General features: G+C 31.5%; 1 protein-coding gene and 1 long non-coding RNA gene across 4 annotated transcripts in view; both read right to left on the reverse strand.

Moving 5' to 3' along the window:
- Nucleotides 1–313: 313 nt before the first annotated feature.
- Nucleotides 314–21983, reverse strand: part of LOC111623454 (microtubule-associated protein Jupiter-like) — a 34618-nt gene continuing 12948 nt past the window's right edge. The window contains exons 1-4 of one of the 3 annotated variants that reach the window (XM_023366410.1): nucleotides 4850–5002; nucleotides 1722–2023; nucleotides 1417–1500; nucleotides 314–920 (exon numbers count right to left, since the gene is read on the reverse strand). In XM_023366410.1, coding sequence (XP_023222178.1) covers nucleotides 811–920; nucleotides 1417–1500; nucleotides 1722–2023; nucleotides 4850–4908 — 555 coding nt within the window. In that variant the 5' untranslated portion in view covers nucleotides 4909–5002 and the 3' untranslated portion in view covers nucleotides 314–810. Of the gene's footprint in view, nucleotides 921–1416; nucleotides 1501–1721; nucleotides 2024–4849; nucleotides 5005–21983 lie in introns of those variants that run through there. The other 2 variants (XM_023367100.1, XM_023367800.1) reach the window with 2 other exon arrangements.
- Nucleotides 14708–16165, reverse strand: LOC111625936. Its single transcript, XR_002756853.1, has 2 exons — nucleotides 16008–16165; nucleotides 14708–14937 (listed from the first exon to the last, which is right to left on the reverse strand). It is a non-coding gene; the product is annotated as an uncharacterized LOC111625936 (long non-coding RNA).

Below are 21983 nucleotides of genomic sequence, written 5' to 3' on the forward strand. Positions count from 1 at the left end.
GTAAACACGTGCGCCTAACCAATACCGTGCCAACGAGTCGCTGCAGGGAGTGATACTGTTGACAGAACGTTACTAAGAACACTACGAAAATATCCGGGACCTTTGATACTCGACCCGTTCGAATAAGGAAAAAAACACAGAAAATTCCCTAACAATACGACCCGATTTCGAGGAATGACCAGACGACCGAAGTGGGCCACTCACGTTCGGTTATGCCCGGCACGTTTCTTTACGAAACACAAATAAAACAATTGGAAAATGGCGGCGCGATTTATTTATTTATTTATTTCTCTGGACGGAAGAGACACACTCGAACGGTTTTTATCATACTTTATTGTTCATCGGTGAGCGAATACGGTACATCGAATCGAAACAAATAAAAAAAAAATGGCGTACGCCACTCCAAATCTTTGGCTGGAAACGTGGTAAAAAGGGGGAGAGCAGGCCAAAGTAGGAACTCCATTTTAAAAAAAGCTCTACAAAAATTAGCGAGACAATCTTCCGAATTCTCGATTTAAAGTACATTCAAAAAATATTTGGTGTAACGTTTCGACATTTAAATACAGACAAACAGACCGATTACGGATAACCAAAGCCAATCGTACATATACTGTATATAATAATAATAATAATTATTTAAAAAAAAATCAAAATGTGATATTGTATATTAAATACTGTATACGAAATTATAAAAGATCAAGCTTTGAGCTATTCAAATTCACACCATGCAATTTGATTTGAGAGAGAATTCTTCCAAAAAACAATGCAATTATATTTATATATATATTTTTTTTCTAACTGGCCGACGGATTAGAAAATTCCCGAAGACTTTCCTCCGGGGGGGTTTCTGATCTTCACGCAGGTGGCTGGATTTTGGGTCACGACGGTTCCTTCTCCCGTGATCGGATTGCCGACGACATCTGAAATACGTCGAACAATACGTCACAATACGGTAACTATACACCCGTGTGGTGTCCGCTGTTAAAAACACTATTCTAATCGTTATTTAAATCTAAAACACGCAAATGAAATTTTAAAAAAGTAAGAAATTTACAAATACAGTCAACACGGCCGCTGATGCCAATATAAAAATGGCCGCCGTTTTTAGAGTTAGTTGTATTTACAATACTAATAATATTCAATACACGGTTAAGCCAGCATTGTGGTATTAAAATGGTAGTAAAACTTCCGCCTTTACTATCATTTTTACTTGTATGCTGGCCTTCTGTATGATATACAGTAACGTGACGTAAAACGGCCCGTTTTATGAAGTTCGAAGATACTAATTACGTCATAAATCGAGGGATATAATCTATATAATAGTAGTAGTCTAAGGAATATAAACTAGTTACGTTAGAGGAGTTATTAATAAAATTTTATTAGCGTTAAGGGGTTGTGTGGAAAACGAACACATACCACCATTTTCGTTTTCGTGACCATTCACACCGTTCTCTTCTTCCTCGTCGTCGTATACTTCGCCAGTGATGGGGTTACGTCGTACTACAAATATATAATTCATGCGCATGCCAAAAAATTAAAACGACAACAAAACGGGTGTTAAACAAAACATAAAATAATTATTTTCAATAAACAAAACAAAAATAAAAACGCCAATTAGTCGCACGAATTAAAACGGGTTAAGAGGAGGTATTAATAATTAAAATTAACGAAATAAAAACTAAAAGAAAGGTGCGAAGGTAAACAATAGAAAAAAGACTCACCCTGTTTCTTAGCGCTATTCGAAGGGCTAGTGTTATTGTGGCCCTCATCGACAAATATATTTGATTTCATTCTATCTACGACTCTTCGAGGACTGGATTCTTCGACCGCCCCTCCGAATAATCTAGCTTGGGTGTCACTATCCCTCCTACCTGTGCAATTATGATTATTGGATGAAGGTTCTTCGTTGGCGAAGATCGAAGAAGACTGTTGGTGTTGCTGTCCTCGTCTCACGTTCTGTTGATTGGGGCTGCTGCACGATCCGAATATGTCGCTGCATTCTCCGCCCGGTGGCTTCAGTACTCTAAAAAAAACCAAAATTTTCACGATTTACAACAATGCAATGTGGCAAATTCATGTATCGAATCGAAATTGACACACAGACCCTTTGGGTACACATGGACAATCTGCTCCAAAGAGGACTACGGAAAATCGACCACTACTTACAGAGAGGGCTCCGGAGAAAGGCCCCAATATGCATTTTACCCCAAGCCTCCCATTAGCCTCAAGGAGGCCCTACATATTTAGATGTTAAACGCGAAGAAAACCCGGAAAATTCCAAGCGACCAAGACATGAACACGCTATCAAACTATCAGGTGTTCAGTGGTTTTATCCACTCGGTTACTGGCGGGGGCTAAGTAAAATTTGGCCAAAACGTCATACATGCCGTGTTTTAGCTGCAAAACATTCCCAAAAAAGGAAACAATGTTTACCTTGAATTAAGGGTGGCATCAGATCGCTTACACAACAAACACCCCGATTGTTTACTAAACAACTAATTTTACAAAATTTTAACACCAAAACTATAATTTAAGGCGAGTATAGATGATAATTCATTTATTTAATTGTTGTATAAGAAAAGAATTATTGGAGTTTGTAAACTTAATTTACATCAAAGCAATGCGCCCCTCCAAAAAAATTCACAATTTAATTATTACACGTGAACAATAAATAAGATAATGCTTAGCTTCGATAATCAGCAAGGCATTAGCATTAAAAATGAAATTGTGTCAAGGTATTTTTTGCCACTGTCTTATTAAGTGGTCGATAAGTCACTCATTTAACACTTCTTTTTTTGTGCCCATTGTTTATTAATTCAAAGAAAGGCACGCTCTAAATTAAGATTAAAAAAGAAATAAATTCAATTTTTGTCGGTTAGACACACTGCAATCGAGCAATATTCTAATTAAATATGCGCATGATTTAGCAACAATACGCACGCCAGACAATTGCAAAACACAGAATGTGCCAATTAGAAAATGTCGGCAAAGGATTCGAAGTTTTTAAACTAGTTCCACTCGATTTAATTTTCGTGCCGCGAGGTCACGAGTTAAATAATTAATCAACGAGAAAATTAAAATCGAATATGCCAAAAAAGGAATGAAAAATATTCTAGAGATGGTGGTGGAGATACGCGGATGTTAAAAATGTGTCGAGACCAATGCCACGGAAGTGGGACGTGGAAGTAAACCTTCACCTTTGGATCTGGCCCAAGAAAAGAATTTCGCATCCCCCTTTTGTACTTTTAAAGGAGGTATTTACAAACACTGCCTTTTCTACGGAATTTTTACCCGAAAATCTTACTTTGCTGAATCAAAACGAAGCGAATCGTGGCGCAGTTTTTGCGAGAGTTCAACGCACAAATAAAAAAAAACAAGCAATGAAATATCTATTGTTAGCGAACAGCACAATTTTTTTTGAACCCATTAAAAGATAAATACGTCACAGTACATTACGGTCCACGGGAGGGCAATAAATAGTCTTTCGCATTGTCATCAATTACAGTTTTATGTGCATTACATACTAATTACACCAGAATTCAAAACTTGGCCCATTGTTAATTCTCGCGTATTGCATCGATGAAATCTCAACTCTGTGCGATGTTCCGAGGGGATGACACCCGGGAGGACTTTCTATAGTATATATAACACCTAAACTGGGCCCAATATGTGGGAAAAAAACTCGTAAAACACGTGGCCAGCCCGCTGTTAGTCAAGAACCCACGACCTGTGTTCATCACTGGTTTTACCATTCGGTCAAACTCTTAACAAACGTTCGTACAAAGTGTGTTAATCGTATTCACATTTCTCGTATGAAATTTAAGTCTCGAAAACAAGTTTTTTTTTTTGTTTGTTTTTATTGGAAAAGAATCGGGTTAAACTGAAATCAATCCTGCCACATATCATATCTTGCGAGTGTAAAAATCCGATCACTGTTAAGAGCAAGGGAAAATATTGTGGATTAGTCACTAACTATACACACTACACCCACGAATGATATCTTCTACGCAACAATAAAGCGTAGTGTTGTCTAATTGTGAGTCATTGACGCGATTGTGAGACAAGGAGGAACTGTGGTGTAACTGCAATTCTCAGAAAAAAAACAAGCGTTACTTTAATGTCGGCAAGCCGATTTAAATGGCGGAAAAAAAAATCACGTAACAAATAAGAATTTCCAAATATTTGGAATCTTATCGAGCAAAACGTGATAAGAAGAAAATTTTATTTTCTAAATATTCTAAAACAACTTGCAGGAAATAATTTCTCATCCTAATTGCATGGCTGATGATCGGTGACTGAGGATAAATGGTCTGCTGCATACTAAACTCGAAAGTTTACAAAAATAAAAAGAAGACAATACATATATATTTTTTTGATTATTTTATAACTGATTTATACAATAAATAAGCGAAATTAGAACGAGAATATTTTTTATAAGTACGGTTTCAAAGTGAAATTAGAAAAGTAAAATGGCGGCACTTTTACAAGAAAACACAGTAGAACTTCCTAACGACGGCCACACGAGAATTTCTATCGATACAACCTCCAAATAGTAGCCACTCCCCGACAATTTACGTGGCCGTCTTACGGAGGTTCGACCGTATAAACTTTCCACGAACGCTGAGTCACCCCGATAAATTCTGAGAGATAAGAAATGACTCATAACTTTAATATTACAAATTCAAAACAATGTCTGGTCGATGATGCAACTAATCCAAGTCCCTTTAAAAATAGAATAAAAGACACAGCCGCGTAGAATAATAAAGTTACCATACCCCCCCACGTATGTTCCTCGTTAAGGACTTTAAAAAAGAAAATCAGAAAGAAAATCACGTGATTAAAACCTCACCTCTTGCCTCGGCCGATGTTATCTGTTTCGACGTGTCTGAAATCTAAGATGGGAGCCATTTGTTCTCTAACGGTAACGCCAGATTCAACTGGACAGCCCTCATCCTACACAAGTTTATATAGGGCGAACTCCGACATCTCTCATTGGTGTGTTTATAAGGCATGACGAGTCTAGTTTCCGCTTAACGTGATGCTGTTAGATCGTTTCCTTCAGCTGACTTTTCCTATCCCCCCTCAAAAAATACCATAACTAGAAGTATAACCTTTTAGCACAGTTTAGAACCGAGTCTCGAACGTAGCCCCCATTTCGGGTTTTCAATTAAAACGAGCGTAACGGAGAAATATGGAGGGGGCCCCTTTTTTCCGGTGCGAACTGGCCCCTCGAGTTACGATTTCCTAAATAGACGGGGGGAGCCCTTTTTTTCGTTACGTACTGACCCGTTACGTCTCCATTAATTCTCTAATCGTAGTTAACCATCTCGCTGCAAAAACTAGAAATCTTGGAGATGGGGCCGTAATCGAACTTCCCCCTCCCCCCGGAACACTCGACACCTTCCATAGATAAGAGGCCCGCGTAGAGGGTAAATTTGGCATGCCTCTCCCTAGAAGGAGAGGTCGAAGAAGTTTGAACTTTGACACGCCACACACGAGGCAGAAGACATAACTCGAAGCGACTTTCTAAATCATCCCCCCTCCCTGCTCTTTCCTCCCGCTTGTTTCGGGGGATAATTAGAATATTAATATTAATTTTCTTCGTGTAATTAGCGCACCGGTGCGTGAGAGCAGCGAGAAACGAAGTGTTTAACCTTGTGTACGATAGAGAGAAATCCTTCGAAAACACTAGGAAAAAAATTATAAAGAATTTTTATTGTTCGTTGCTGCTAATTAATAATCCGTATGCGACCGATTAACCGTACGTAAAATAAGCACGATTCATATAATTCGACGATAAAGTTTCGAGGGTCTTCACAGACCGGTTTTGAAGAATGGTTTACGAGATTAAAGAAAAAGCCACTGACTTAGCCCCTTTTGTTTTCGACCCAAAAAGAGCAACGACCCGAAAAATGCACATGTGAAAGAGGAATTGAAGATTAGGCAATGCCGCGAATTGCTAGCAAGCGACTCAACATCCGGACGGGCACAACCCTACGTGTATATATAAGTGGCACACAAAAAGGAATTTTAAAATTCCGTTTTCGCAGAAGCCCAGCTCGAGAAATGAGTAACGTTATTCCGGAGTCGTCTTCTCGCACGCCGTTTTCTTTTTTTTTTTTTTTTAACCTCGATGTAACGTTTTAAAGCCGGGGTAGGGGGGAAATGCCCGTTTAAACGAGAATGCTGGGAATGGAATCGTCTCGTCGGCGATATCAGAAAGATAAAACCGATACATCGAGCGGGTTTTCAGACAGAGAGACAGACATCTTTTCAATTCTCATAAACACTCCTTCTGTAAGGTGAATAATCGCTGTACAGTCTGCGCAAAGGGGAGGAGAGTGGAGAGACTAGTCATCCGCCGTATATCGTTACAAAATTGTTTATTCGTAACGGAGATTAACGAATGACCGTGACAAAGTCCTCTTTCATTTTGGCATCTGCTCGTTATCAAGAAGTTGGGAGGATTTTTAAAGAAAATCGAATGACACTAGAAAACGAGAACCCCGTAAGAGGGGGGTGGGAGACGGAGATGTGACCTAGTAGCGTGTGTGTGCACGCGCGTGTGAAGCGCGAGCAACAGACGAATGCGTCTCCTCTTTAAATAGATTTGTGACTGATGGATTCGGGATAGAGAACTCGAAGGTGTACAATTTTTCTTTCTCGAATGGACGTTATCGTTTCATCTGTACTTCAACACCGGTTGTCGCGAGTTGCGCGATTGTTTTTCCTCATTTAATGACGACAGCCGATGAGAAAAAGCATATGCTTCGATTGAATTACCCCCAGACAACACTCCATACTAAAAACCTACTGTGTCACACGGGGGTTATCCAATACGAGAAAAAAAAAATCGATGAAATTCGGGTCAAGGTTAACATAGCATTGCTTTAATAATTTTACTATTAACAAGTAATAATTAGCAATTTTAAGAATATGATGAATCACCAACTAATTCTTGCAACACCCATTTTTCTTGTCAATACTCAAATTGACAGGAATACCAGAAAGCAAAAATATGTTTTCTGCTAAAAGATATATAAAAAAAAAAAAAAGGAGGAGGAGGAGGACAGCATAACTGATACTCTGGGTGACAGAAATATTACCGGCAACAAAATTATTTATTTTGTCATGGCAACAGATACCTCAACCAAAATAGAATTAACTAAAAGGGAATAGAAATAACTAAATCTAAAAACCTCTCCCATTAAAATCTATTCTATCAATGCGCATAGAAGTGGGATAAACTGTTAAATCGGGCAATCTGCATGCTGTTTAAATGTAGATAAACTTTAGAAAATACAATTCTACCTTGCAAGAAAGCTATTTCGCCGCTTCGAATGGCAGACATTCCACAGTTTTATAGGAAACAATTATATAAGAACACACTTAAAATACAAACTAACTTAAATTTTTTTGAAAGAGGGAGGAAAATAGCTTTCATCTTTAGAATTTCTAAGAATAGTATGGCTGTGAAATTTAAAGGGATGAAGTTTCTACAAGTTCATACTTTAAGAAGAAAAAAAACTATGAATATTAGAGTAAGAATAAACTTGATTATTCATAATTACAATCAATTAATTTGGCAAATCTTTAAATACATTTTAATTTGTTAAAAATATGCTTTGGTAAATCAATAACTTGACAACTTGAAAAGCAGAATTACTAGTAGATATCAACACCAGTACCTTAACAATACACAATTTGCAATATTCATGCTGTGAGTGACTGACACACCGAATTACATATCTATGTTGTAAAACATGGGTGTATAATTACGAAGGGAATGACCCGTCGGAATAGCGTCAGACGGGCGATTGCTAAACCCCGAATCAACTGCCAGATAAAATTTATTCAAATTATTATCACTGCGAGTGGATTTATAAATTATTATTATTAACACATTTCAAAATTTATCCTTAGAATAATTAATAAGTATTACATATACATTTTTATTGCATATACTACTTTTTCCACACACACAGCAGACTTGTTTGACATAAATTTGTCTTTCTTTTCCCAGATATTTGTCATTCATTTATATAAATAAAATTGCTCCTAAAATTTAAGTTACTTATACCTTTGTTTTGTGGGAAGAAACAATGAATGCGTTATCATAACAAATTGTCTCAATGATTTCAATGCTATACAAATAATTACAATAATAGAACTAAATTTTATCAAGTACAGATTGTTCTATTGGAAAGAAAAAACAATAGATTTTCAGAATGGATTTCAATAAAATTATAAAAACTTGCAAATAAAAAGGTCTTGGACGAGAGAGAAGAAATGATTTATTGTGTTGCTATCTTGTATCGTCAGAAATGTATGACAAACCTCTTTTGAGATCATTATAAAAATCATAAAAGCATTTATCATCTTATTTAATTTGCACCATTGTAAATCTCCGCCGAAATTATGTGGGTGATCTCATCTTTTTTGACATCATAAATTATGTACAATAATAAATGAAGATAATTAACTTAAAAATATAGCATTAAGCAATTAAACTATGCAAGTAATATTGTAGTTTTTTTTCAAATATTTGATGTGACTGATCCAGACATGCGTAACTGTTTGCCGTAAGTGAATCACTACAGTTCCATCAAATGTTTTTCCACATTCCATAAGTAGTCATCATTCAGAGGGAAAAAAAATTTCAGAAGATGCATACAAATGTGGGAAATTAGTCAAATTTATGACATTAACACTACTTAATAAAAAAAAAACACACGACCGGATAGCCAAGACAATTGTCTTAGCCTATAGTTCTCAGGAATCTGGGATTAAAAAAATACCAGGGATTTTTCAGAATCTGACATATTGCCCCAGCAATATGTCAGATTCCATTCCCCACTGTCCCACTGCCCTACGTGGACCCGGCAGGGTTCGACCAAGCAAATTAAATTTAGTGCCCACAGAGCAGAGTAAAAAAAATGCAGCACCTATTCCAGATCCAAGTTTAACTAATTTTCCAAAAAAGTCATTGGCACATTTTCAAATTTGCAGATCTAGAAAACAAAACAGTTAAGTTTGTGAAGTCCTCCATAAATAAACTAAGATATAGGATGTCATAGGTGAACTTACAGCAATTATTATTACTGGCAAGTCAACCTATGACGTCTTAAAATTAGCCAAACATCTTATAACATTACAGATTACGTGATCTCCTAATCTTGAGAGATTCTATTGTAATGACAAGGATAAATGGGAAGAGAAGCAAATGTTAATCATCTTAAGCCTCTTTGTAGCATCCCAAGAAAACAAATTCCAAGAAGGTAAGCACTATGCAGTCAACAAATGGAAATACTACTGAACTGGAATTGTCGGAATAAAAGTTTTATGCCATTAAAACAAACATTTTTATTAAAAAACACCCTCTGTGACGGTATGTTTCTTTACTAGAACTTTGAAGATATTTCTACTGCAAGGAGAGAAACATTTAAAATAAACGATCTTTTTATAAAAGGATGAATTTCGACACACTGTATCCACATATTGCTGTTTTGTTTTGATAATGGCATAACTTAAAACTGTTAATTTTGTAAAGGAAGCTGAAGATGTGTCAGCAACAACAACACTGGCCTATCTGCTCTCTGACAGAGGGACGTAGAAGTACACCATGTAAAAACATGATATAAGTACTCTAAAGGGTTGATTTATTCAAAAACAAGCAAAATCAGTTGTTTTTTTGTTGTGCCACTAATAAAACAAAACAATAATATGTATACAAAATATAAAAAATTTTATTTTTGACGAACTTCTAACCAAATGCATGTGAAACAAAGGAAACTCTACCCATAATCCAGTCTATTTACATACATAGTCAAATCTCCGAACAGTGGCCACCGACAAGAGCATAAAAAAGTTGTGGTCATTGTTCAGGTTATTTTGTGTGCATTTCAAAAGGAAACATTCCTAAAACACTGGCTGCTGTTTATAGGTGGCCATTATTGGAAATTCACCTATATTTTCAAATATATGAAAAATATTTTACATAGCATTTTGATAATATGTGACATGGATAATATTTAATTCCAATGATGATCAATAGACTTTGTTATAATTATAAAAGATATCAGGACAGTTAATTGTAAACTTCTAATATGGCTTATCAATGATTTTTATTATTCTATATATTAAATACTTTTAATTATTAAAACTTTAAATTTATTATTAGCGAAGATAACTAAACCTTCGATACTACAAACTGCAGAAAAATAAGCACTACTTTAAGCTATACACCATACATACATGCATGCATAATACATACTGTATATACACACAATCATGCGTAATACAAGCTGTATATATATATACACACAAACACACACAAATCATCAGTAGAAGTGAGAAAACAGCATTCAGACCTTACATTCCTACACATTCATAAGACTTGTTCTTGAAGTTTGTAGTTCATTCAACCTGTTTTTCAAGTACATCTGCTGTTCTTTAATTCTTCCCCATTTCATTCACTTTGGTAACCACACCTCTTTCAATTTTATTTCTACAATAAACAATTCATATTGCATCTTCAATTATCTTTTAAATTTTTTTTTTTTTGTGTTTGTGTGTGTGATAGCAACCATTTTAAAACTAAATCCGAGATAGCTAATAATGTTATCTCGCAGAATATCTAAGATGTTCATGTTAAAATAAAGGCACTGACACACATTCGGCGAGATGAGATTTTTAGACCAAGGTTTAATGCATTTGATCTCGACCACAATCATTTTCCTCGGTTATCCAGACAATGATTCTGGTAATCTTCGACCAAAGATCTTTTGATACTACCGAAAAATTAAGTTTAATATCACTTATCAATTTTTAAATATAAATTGTTAAATCACCATGAATAAAAAAAAATACTGTTTTTTTTGTAGAAATTTTGCTTTTAATTTTATTATTAAGTGAAATTCTATAATTAAATATAGGTTAAGACTTAGTATGAGATAAAATTGGAGTTGAGTAAGGGGAAAAAAAAAAAAAAAAATCACTCAGTTTCAGGAGCCAAATTATTTTATGAAGCTTTGATTTAAATCTGAAGAAAGGACAAACAGAATATGAATTTTTATAAAAAGATTTATATTTTCTCTGTTTAATTTGGATCTGAAGTATGCTTGCATAGGAATGTAAGGTCTAAATGCTGTTTTCTAATGATTTCTGTATGTATATACTGAACTATAAGATATATATACCATGTAAGCACACATAATATACCTTAAAGTAATGACCCTTTGAGATTTTTACATTTTTGGACTTGGGACCTTCAAAAACATCGAAAAATGCAAAAAAAATTTGGGGTTTTCCCATGTACGTATGGATGCATGTGTGGCACAATTCCGTTTATCCTCTTTGAAGCTTAATAACTCCTATGCTTTTTGTCAAAAACTTCTAAAATTTTGCATGGAGGTTTGTATATTATGGGATTGATGCTATTAAATTTTGGCAGTTAAAGGTCGAAGGAATGGAAAGATGGCGGTCGTGTGTCATATCTTGAGTGGGGTCGGACTTAACAATGATTTTACTTGTTATTAGCATTTACAATTTTTTTTTATAAAACCAATTCCAACTCTTAAATTAAGTTTTTTACCATTTTATTAGAATTAAAAATATATTTTATTAAAAACAAAAACTTTTTATAGCAAATGGCATCACACATGCAGTTTTCAATGTTGCCATGGAGGTTAAGCAACTCATTGCTGGAATTTTTCAATTCGTGTATTGTTGGTTACGTGAAACTTACGATACAAATTTCATATGATATTTGTATTTTGCCCTTTTTATTTGGATCCAAAGAAGGTACATTAAAGCTAGGTTTACATTGTCATATAAATCACTACAAATGAACACTAATAAAAACTTTGTATGCCAAAGGTATACAAACTTTATTTGTTGTTTATTCCTTACAACGTGATTGGTCTCTTGAAACTGAATAAGTAATTTTTAGTTTTCTTAGTATCGAATAAAGGAATGAACAGTCTCTGCATTACACATCAGAAATTATTAAATCACTGTATTAGTCATTAAACAATGATTTAATATAAATTTATTACATTTAGTAGAGTATTTCTATTCATATTGTAATGTTTCATTAAAATTATAAATTTGAAGTTATCTGCTGAATAAATTACATTACATATACTCAGAATTTACTTATTGTAATCATAAATAGTGTTGTTTGCCATTTAATGTTATGTCCCAAAACATGTTAATTAATTAATTAATTAAGTATAATAAAATGTTAATTAATTAACATGTTTTGTAAAACATGTTAATTATTTAAACATGTTAATTATTTAAAACATGTTAATTAATTAATTAAAATGTTTTGTAAAAGTATTTTGTATTAAAGTATTAAAATTTTGTAAAAGTATTTTATTATAATCAAAATTTGGTTATAGATTTAAATTTTGTTAGTAAATTTTAAGCTATAACTTTTGCATTGTTATTAGACTCCATACATAGCTGATAATATTTAACCTTTAGATATTAATTATTTTAATTGTTACTTGCTTTCAGTAATAGTATAAATTTGTATAAATTGTTAGCATTTCTTACTTCAACCATACAGTGAACAAATTACTACTAGGCACAGTTAATACTACTGTCCAAACACGAACACTGTGCATGCTTATGGTAGCAATCATATATCTTTAAAACAAAATCATAGACCATTGATTTTTATTATACTTCTAATTTCCTCAACTCATATATTATATAAAATGACAAAGCTTAATCAACTTTTGAGAATAAACTCAATTCTAAAAATAATATAGAAGAGGTTTTAGTAATGCTTTGCCTCAGTAAATAAGACAATTAAAAGTATATAGCTTGAAGATTTAACATGTTAGTAATACCAGAATTTTCACTAACTGCAACCTTATTTACTTATCCTGCTTAATATTATCGTAGGGTTATTGTTACCAGTATCGACAAATCCAAAAGTGATTACAATAAGTATATTCTAACGTACAAGTACATTGTAAAAATGGTAACATTTTAAGTAATATGAATGTTTACACTGCATAATATTTTTATATTAGGATATTTTAACATCTTTAAATTAGTATACATTTAAGATTTATATTAATTATAGAAAAAGATTTCATCCTATGTAAAATTTCATTAGTTATTAGTTACTTTATGGTGGTATTGTTCTTCCAGATTTGTTTTGGATGTCTGTAAATAAGTGTGTACATATTTTCCTGGTCACGTGTACAATGCATTTATTTGGAAAAAGTTCAGATGTTTAAAAATCCTAAATATAAACATTAACTGATATTCATGTACGGCTTAGCTAAAAGCATGCATTAAGATATTAAAACTACTATTTAAGAGACTAAAAGCTAATAAAATTCATTTCTCTGTTAAAGGTTAGTGTTTATTTTATAGTGCTATAATTCCATAATTAACAATCCTCATTCTAAAAGAATGTTTTAACAATGTGATAGTAAAGTTCAAAATATAATAAAACTTGATTAATTATAATTTGAATGCATACTGCATTTATTGAAATACAATATATTGTACTACCCATTGACAAAAATCATTTATTTCTTTTATAGTAAACAAAATATGGCTCAGGGCCTTATGCTAAAAGACTGAAATTTAAGGCTTTGCAGTGTAAAATTTATTGTTATTTAGTATGGTTGGAAGAGCCTTTTATATGCTATAATTAATGACTATAAATATATTATATAGGATGATTCTAAATTAATGTATCAATTATGCAAAGTTGTTCTAAAGAAACTATTGTTGAAAAACATGTGAGCCATTAATAGATAGAAAAACTCAGTTTATTTACACCACAAAAATTTACAAACATTCTACATAGGAACCACGTCACATCCACACAATAGTCAAGTTCTTGCCATAGGTGAGCCAGCATGTTTGCAACTATGGATTGGATGGCAACAGCAATATGCTGCCATAACTCTGGCAGATTTTATAGCAGAGATAGCACATTGACAGCATCATTCAATATCCTCAAAAGAAAAAAAATCTCAGCACACACTATCCTGAATGCTCACCATTTTGAACAGCAGTGCATCTTATCATGCAAAGAATACATAAACATGTAAAGTACTGATTTAAACTAATAAGTTTTTTATGCATTGATGGCTCTCATATTTTTCTATAATAAACAGTTCCTTTGTATTAATTATGCAAAGTTGTTCCATTCATGTAGAATCACTCTGTATTAAAAAACAAAATTATTCCTATTCAGCCATCACAGTTATAATCTATATTCTACAAATTCTTCATATAAATACTGTATAATTTGGACCACAGTCCAATAGTTACGGAAACAAGAAATAATTTAACAAGATGTTTTCATTATGGAAACAACAAAAACATCTACTCTATTTTACTGTACAATAACTGTATTTTTAAAAGTCAAATCAGTATATTTTTTATTTGGAAGTTAATCTATACTCTACTAACAATGAAACAATAACAAGTTCAACAACATTGGAGGTATAATCTAAATTAAGCATGTTTGCAAGCTTATTACTACAACATATTGTTTTTAATTAATTAAAAATTGATGTAAATAATGTAAAATGTATAAAGAAAATTTATAGAATGCTTAGTGGCTTGAATTTTGATTGTTTTAATGCCTTTAATTTTTTAAAACAAAGTAATCACTCGCTTTGTATGATGTGCAAGATAAATAAATAAAAATAAAATTTCTGAAGTGTGTAAGTGTGTAATATATTTAATTTAAAATATTTACAAGTAATAAGGGTACAGCAATTCATTCCATCTCAATTTAATTCTTTCTTTTATTTAGTTATTTTTCTTCTTTATTTCCAGCTAGTTTCTTTTAACTTGTTGCTTTTTTTTCTTTCACACCAAAGAAGTTATCAGTTACTTTGTCTAGTTCTGACAGTTCCTGATTGCTCTCAATGCATTCCTATTTTTTTCTTTCAACTGAAAAATAAAAGTAACATTAATTATATTTACTTGTCAGAATATCATCTGATAATGTGACTAACATAAGACAGAATATGTCTACACAAATTCTCAATTTTTTCATTATTAAAAGTTTACAAATAATATACTTAGTAACTTGATATATTTCTGATATGATTATAGCTAAGCTAATTTAAAAATATCAATAACTAAATCATATAAAGCTGAACAAAACTTTTTCTTCCTTCCTAATCAAAGTTATAGTAAAAATGATTTGTTCGTAAATTATATTGTAATACACATGATATGATTTGTTCGTAAATTATATTGTAATACACATAATTTTCATGTGTTCTTTCACATTGCTCTATCACAGACGTTACTGGAAGTGGATTCTAATTAACGTCTATTGAAAAAAGTACCCAATTTAAAAAAATGGTTCTAAGAATATACAAAATAAATCCAAGTTTTTAAAAATTAAAAATGTATCACTTGTTACAAGCAGATAATTCATTTCATTTTTCTATTATTTCAAAGAAAAAAACTTTATCAAAGTGTGACGATGCTTTATCAGAAAAACTATTGAAATAATAACCACAACAGTTTCAAATTGTTTTTATAGTATGTTCTATAGATGAGAACTGAAATAATGATGTAGTTATTTTTAAAAACTTATTTTAATAATAAAATAAAGTGTGCATTTAATGTTATGCTGTTATATTTAATTTGATTTGTTTATTTTCCTGTTTTAATTTATTTTTTTATAATTTTAACTTTCTGTATAATTCTAAATTTGAAAAAGTTTGTACATAAGACACATTCTATCTTTCAAATGTATTTGTTCTAACACACTCGATAATTTTCACAGCTGATAACGTATTTATTAAATTAAAAAAGATGAGAGAAAAAATGCTTAACGTTAAAAATTCTGATTATAAGTTGTGTGGATTCTGTTATTTAAATTTACACTAATATAAAACAATGTATTTCATTCATTAAATAACTAATTCTGATATAACTTTATTCCAAAATCTTTTTAGAAGTCATTTATATAAAACATATATGTGAAAACACAGAACTTTACTAACCTGAACACTTAATATTAATGGAAGAACTTTCATTTCCAATTCAAGAGATATAATTAACCCAAATAAAGTTGTTCTTTAGTGAGGAAATTATTTTTTCAATGATTTTCAACTCGTAATAATTTATAAATCAAAACTGTCTTCTTTTCTACCATTTCTTTTTATTTACATATCAGTGCTAATACAAAAAAATCAAATATGATAAATTAACAAAAATTAAAAGCATTTAAATACATAAAAGAATTTTATTATTTATTAATATAATTTTTTCTTCATTCTAAATTTAAAATATTTTATAAAAATGTAAAAAAACTGAATATATTTAAATAAAAACATATACAGTTAAACCTCTAAATAACGGAGATTTTTTCAGAAACTTTTCTTTTTTGAAATTCGTACAGAAAAATGCCCGTTATTTGGAGGTTTTGTTTGACAGTTTGACTGTATAATCAAAACAAACATAAATACAATAAAATAATATTAAACTTACTTTTATTTTATTCCATTATAAATTTTTCGATCCATTCGCATTCGACTTATGACAATTCTTTGCTCTAAATCTGTTCGAACATTGCTTCTTAACTGTTTTCCAGTTCTCCAATGCTTAATTTTATACTTCTTGTCAATAAAAACAATCAGAATTTGTTCTGTTGTTGCCATTATTTGTTTATATTGGATAGGAATTTACAGTAGATATTTTTTACATTTTTTTTTAAATGTTCTTGACCACACAAAGACTTCTGATTACATTTGACTTTACATAAATACTACTGTTATAATTCAATTTTGTCAACGTTGAATTTATTAGCCACAAATCCAAACATCTTTAGCAATGATCAGTATTTAATTTTACAAGATAAATTGTTGTAGACTTTGATATTATATCATGAAGTATGCAAGTGCATCAGAATGTAAACTGTTTCAATTTTAAGTGAGATGAAATTGGTTGTGGTGTGTTAACCAAAATTGTCAGATAGTTTACATAATAAAGTTGATTGACAAAAGATTTTCATTCAAAGTGATATGATACACAGACCTTTCACACTTAAATTCCTTCCTAATCTAATGCTTAGAGAAAATAATCTCTTTGCAGAAAAAACAATTATGGAACAAAGCAAGTATTTTTCTGTTTAACCTTTGAAGCTCCATTTACACTGTCACACAAACGACTATAAATGAATCATAATGAAACGTCGCATCATACTATGTGACACAAATTAAGTTAGGAGATGATTAGTGTTTGAAAGCTTTTTAACCAGTTGTGGAAAGTTGATGGGTCAAATGAACTAAAAGGTTGGCAAAAGTAGATACACACTCAATGAACTGGTCAAATATCATCCAAAGAGGGCAAACTCGCACTTTGTCTGGCAATGCAAACACAGCTTAAACAGAAAAATACTAATCTTTAACTTAAAAGGATAATTTATTAAAGATACTGTTATTGATTCAAATATTTTTGACGCCAGAATAAATGTATTTCAAATTCTTCAAAATGTTTTCATGTATTAAATTAGAATTTCTTAAAATACTATGATATTCATAAAGTTAAACCATTAATGTGAAATAGAAACCATTCAATTCATTATATCAATAGCAAGGTTGAAGTCGAAGTTTTAAACACGAAAACGTGTATGTCGAATGTTCAGTGTCGCTTTCCTGTAAGCCTAGAAGTTTGACAATGGTGTTTGGATAGTCAGTGGAATCATGCTTGACATTCCAAACACCATTGTCAAACTTCTAGGCTTACAGGAAAGCGGCACTGAACGTCCGACATACACGTTTTTGCATTTAAAACTTTGGACCCAACCTCGCTATTTACTTTAATAACTCCTGAAATTAAAGACTATGCAGTATTCTCCCAGGACTTTTATAATGGGTCCTAGGAGAACACTACATTAATTAGCTGAATATTCACTCAGCTAATTAATTTAGCAAATTGACATGACAATAATGAACAAGAATTTAAATATTTATATTTTGTATATATTTAATATATATTTTTTATAAACAAACAAAAAGAAACTAATGTATTTTATGGCATATAAGATGCAACTTAAAAAGCACATTGTCTTATATGTAAAATTGTGATTTTCCATAGGCTAATGAAATACCCAAAGGCTTCAGTAGGCTACAGGTAACTTCTACCTAATCTAACTCTAAACAAAAACATTTTTAATATTCTTCTTAGTCTACCAACAGACTTATTATTATTCCAAACTTATCAAACATTCAATAACAAGGACATAAATAGATTAACTCATAGAAACAACTTAGAAACGTTTGTGTAGAGATGAAGTTCTAGTGAAAAGTAGAGTAGTAAGGAGAAAGAAATTTTCTGCATTTGTAAAGTTATGTAGGAATACTAGTTTAAAAAATGGATTGGTACTAAGGAATTTAATGTGTTTTTATGGTTTTATTGGGTTTTAAAGACCTAATTGTAATGTCTTTAGTTATATGGATTCCAGTTAAAGTTCTTATTACTTTAGTCGACGAAGTGTTTTAATTTTTATAAGGAATGTTATAGAATTCATAAGTAAAACAATTATGATGGTATTTGATAAAAATACACATAAATGACTGCCTTCAGTGTAAATTCCAGCTGATGAGAAGTCAGGAAGACATGAAATGCATATTAGGAAACAAAGCTATTTCTTTGAGTTGATTCACGTATGTCCTTGTTATTGAATGTTTGATAAGACCAGAATAGTAATAGTCTGTTAGTACAGGATATGTTAGATAAACTAAATATATTTTCCTTTAAATATTCTATACTAAAATGAGGTGTCAATCAAAATAAATTATTATACAATGTTGATCATGATTCAGATGGTCTTATTTTAAGTGATTTTGAAATATAGTCTTATCCTACCTATATTAATTATTATAAAGAAACTTCTATCTGCATAAAATATAGTATACGAAACAGCTATTAATTATTTATATATCTGTGTTCCAAGGACCATGAATGCCCGAGTAATCACAAAAAATCCTTCAAATTTTCATGTTAGATGTGCAAAGATTTGTTCATACAGGCAATATGGAAATGCAGATTAAAAATATTTTGTTATTTCCCAATTTGCCATTAATCTTAAAACTTTTAAACTATATCATATAAAAAAAGTCATATTACATATCCATTATAAATGAATGTAAAGATCACATTTCCTTCTCTACAAAAATAGCAGTTTAAAACAGAAAACCACATCTTGAATTCATTAAATTAATATTTTATGTCCTTCATCATACTCTTAAATTTATCACAAGTTTCGTTCTGATCTTATTATGATTAATCACCATTTGTATATGCTTGAATGCTTCCTGAATTATGTTTTAACTTCATATTTAAAAAAAAAAATTGTTGCTAGATAAAAATATCAATGGAAAACTATTTTTTAATTATATACGTTTACAGTCAACCCCCTATAACACTGCTGATTATTCCGTTTTATATGAATTCCATGTTGTACGAGTCACTTAGATTTTACAAATACATGAGCCGTTCACAGCCCAGCACACGTATTTGTAAAATCTAAGTGACTCGTACAACATGGAATTCATATAAAACGGAATAATCAGCAGTGTTATAGGGGGTTGACTGTAAACGTATATAATTAAAAAATAGTTTTCCATTGATATTTTTATCTAGCAACAATTTTTTTTTTTAAATATGAAGTTAAAACATAATTCAGGAAGCATTCAAGCATATACAAATGGTGATTAATCATAATAAGATCAGAACGAAACTTGTGATAAATTTAAGAGTATGATGAAGGACATAAAATATTAATTTAATGAATTCAAGATGTGGTTTTCTGTTTTAAACTGCTATTTTTATAGAGAAGGAAATGTGATCTTTACATTCATTTATAATGGATATGTAATATGACTTTTTTTATATGATATAGTTTAAAAGTTTTAAGATTAATGGCAAATTGGGAAATAACAAAATATTTTTAATCTGCATTTCCATATTGCCTGTATGAACAAATCTTTGCACATCTAACATGAAAATTTGAAGGATTTTTTGTGATTACTCGGGCATTCATGGTCCTTGGAACACAGATATATAAATAATTAATAGCTGTTTCGTATACTATGTTTTATGCAGATAGAAGTTTCTTTATAATAATTAATATAGGTAGGATAAGACTATATTTCANAACTATCATCTGTACAGTATGTAAATTAGCTACCGTAAGTCTAATACATTTGTAATTTAAGTGTAATTTTATACATTTCTTGTAAAAGAGACATTTCTTATTCAACGGCGATAAAAATTCTTTATATTAATGATGTCTCCGAAGTTCAACGAAGTTTTCGCAGAAAAATAAGTTATCAGAAAACTTTCGTCATTGCTAATGCTTGTTTTCGTCGCGGAGGGACGCTCCGTGACGAAAACAAGCATTAGCAATGGCGGTGCACACTCGGTAAGTAATCCTACAATTTTTTGTTTATAGCATAGTTTATACGGATTATTCCCAAAAAAATATACGTATTTTGGAAATGTTGAGTCGGATTAGTCTAGAATCGATTAATTTTATGGAAGAAAATCTTTCAAACAGCCGTAGTCCGTAAACTTGACACGTGTCGGGTTGTGATTGGAAGGATTCGTAAGAAATCGGATTCCTAAAGAATGGAACGTATCTCTATCTTNGATCAGCATATATACATCGTTATCTATGATCTGTGCAAATTTCATGAATTATTTTTGCCGCGAAAATATTTTATGACGATTTATTAATTAGGTAATTAATCGCGCTATTGTTTTTTATGGGAGTTTTTTAATCAAATTAATTAAATAGTTCTAAACTTCTATTTGACTTCGGTAAAATTTTTTAAAACGCTATTGGATGTCTTTTATGAAATCAGCAGGTTTTTTTTTTTGTTTTCTGTTCAATAGAATTTTTTCCCCATACCTTTTTTCGGTTCCCTTATAATTTAATAGCATTAAAATTGACAATATTGTGTTATATTTGAACAGATGCCTAAGTTAGCTCCCCTCTTGCTTTAGAGTTTATACCAATATTCCCGAGACATAAGAACTACCCGGGAAAGCGGACTCCAGCTGTTCTCAAGGTCAACCAGTTTGTAAACAATGTAGACTGCACATGTGAAATTTCAGGCCTTGTTAAACGAAAGAATAACAATCCTTACAGCTATATTTCTCAAATAAAAGCATTTATTTTAAATTATTTTTATTTTTTTATCTACTTTTTTTGTAAAAACACTTTTTGGGGGGCTTTATTTCGCGGGAATTATTTCCCGCGAATAAAAGGAAAGCTGAAGAGAAAGCTATGAAAATGAAAATGAAGACTACAAAGCAACGAAAGAAGAAAATGAGAAAGAAAGAGACATCATCAGAAGATGAAGGTTCTTGGATTCCCTCGGATGGTAGTAGTACAAACAATGTTACGTTAGATGTAAAAGACACTATGGAAGATGAAGAAGAAGAAGACGACATTATGCAGTTTCAGGAAAATATTGAACCCCCTTCAAACGAAACTATTGGACCAAGTTCAGCAATTAAGGAATCAAAAGATACAGAAGAAAGGGGAGAAAGTATTGAAGGGACTTTAAATTGGACTCGGAGGAAGGATATGTCCGAAAGACACAGTCGGAATACCATTGAAAAGGAAAGGGAATCAAACATCCTGCATGAGAATGATTTTGTAGTTGCCACCTTGTCTGGTAAGAAAAGAAAGTACAAATGTGTGTGCAAAATTACCAGTTTAATCAGTGATAATATCGCAGAAGTGATTGTGTTTAATTCCATAAATAGGATGAAAAGCGTATTTGCTAAAAATGAAAAAGATGTACAAACGATAAATATTTCTCAAATTGACTTGAGGCTTCCTAAGCCTCTAATTTTTGGAAGAGAGAGTCACTGTCAATTCTCGAAAGGCATTGACATAGATAAGTAGTTCAACACAAATTAACAATGCAACAATATTTCCTTAAACTATGCTGACGTTAATATTT

Source organism: Centruroides sculpturatus, unplaced genomic scaffold (genome assembly GCF_000671375.1).
Source record: "Centruroides sculpturatus isolate CEXI.00-Female unplaced genomic scaffold, Cexi_2.0 scaffold146, whole genome shotgun sequence".
Taxonomy (NCBI): Eukaryota; Metazoa; Arthropoda; class Arachnida; order Scorpiones; family Buthidae; genus Centruroides; species Centruroides sculpturatus.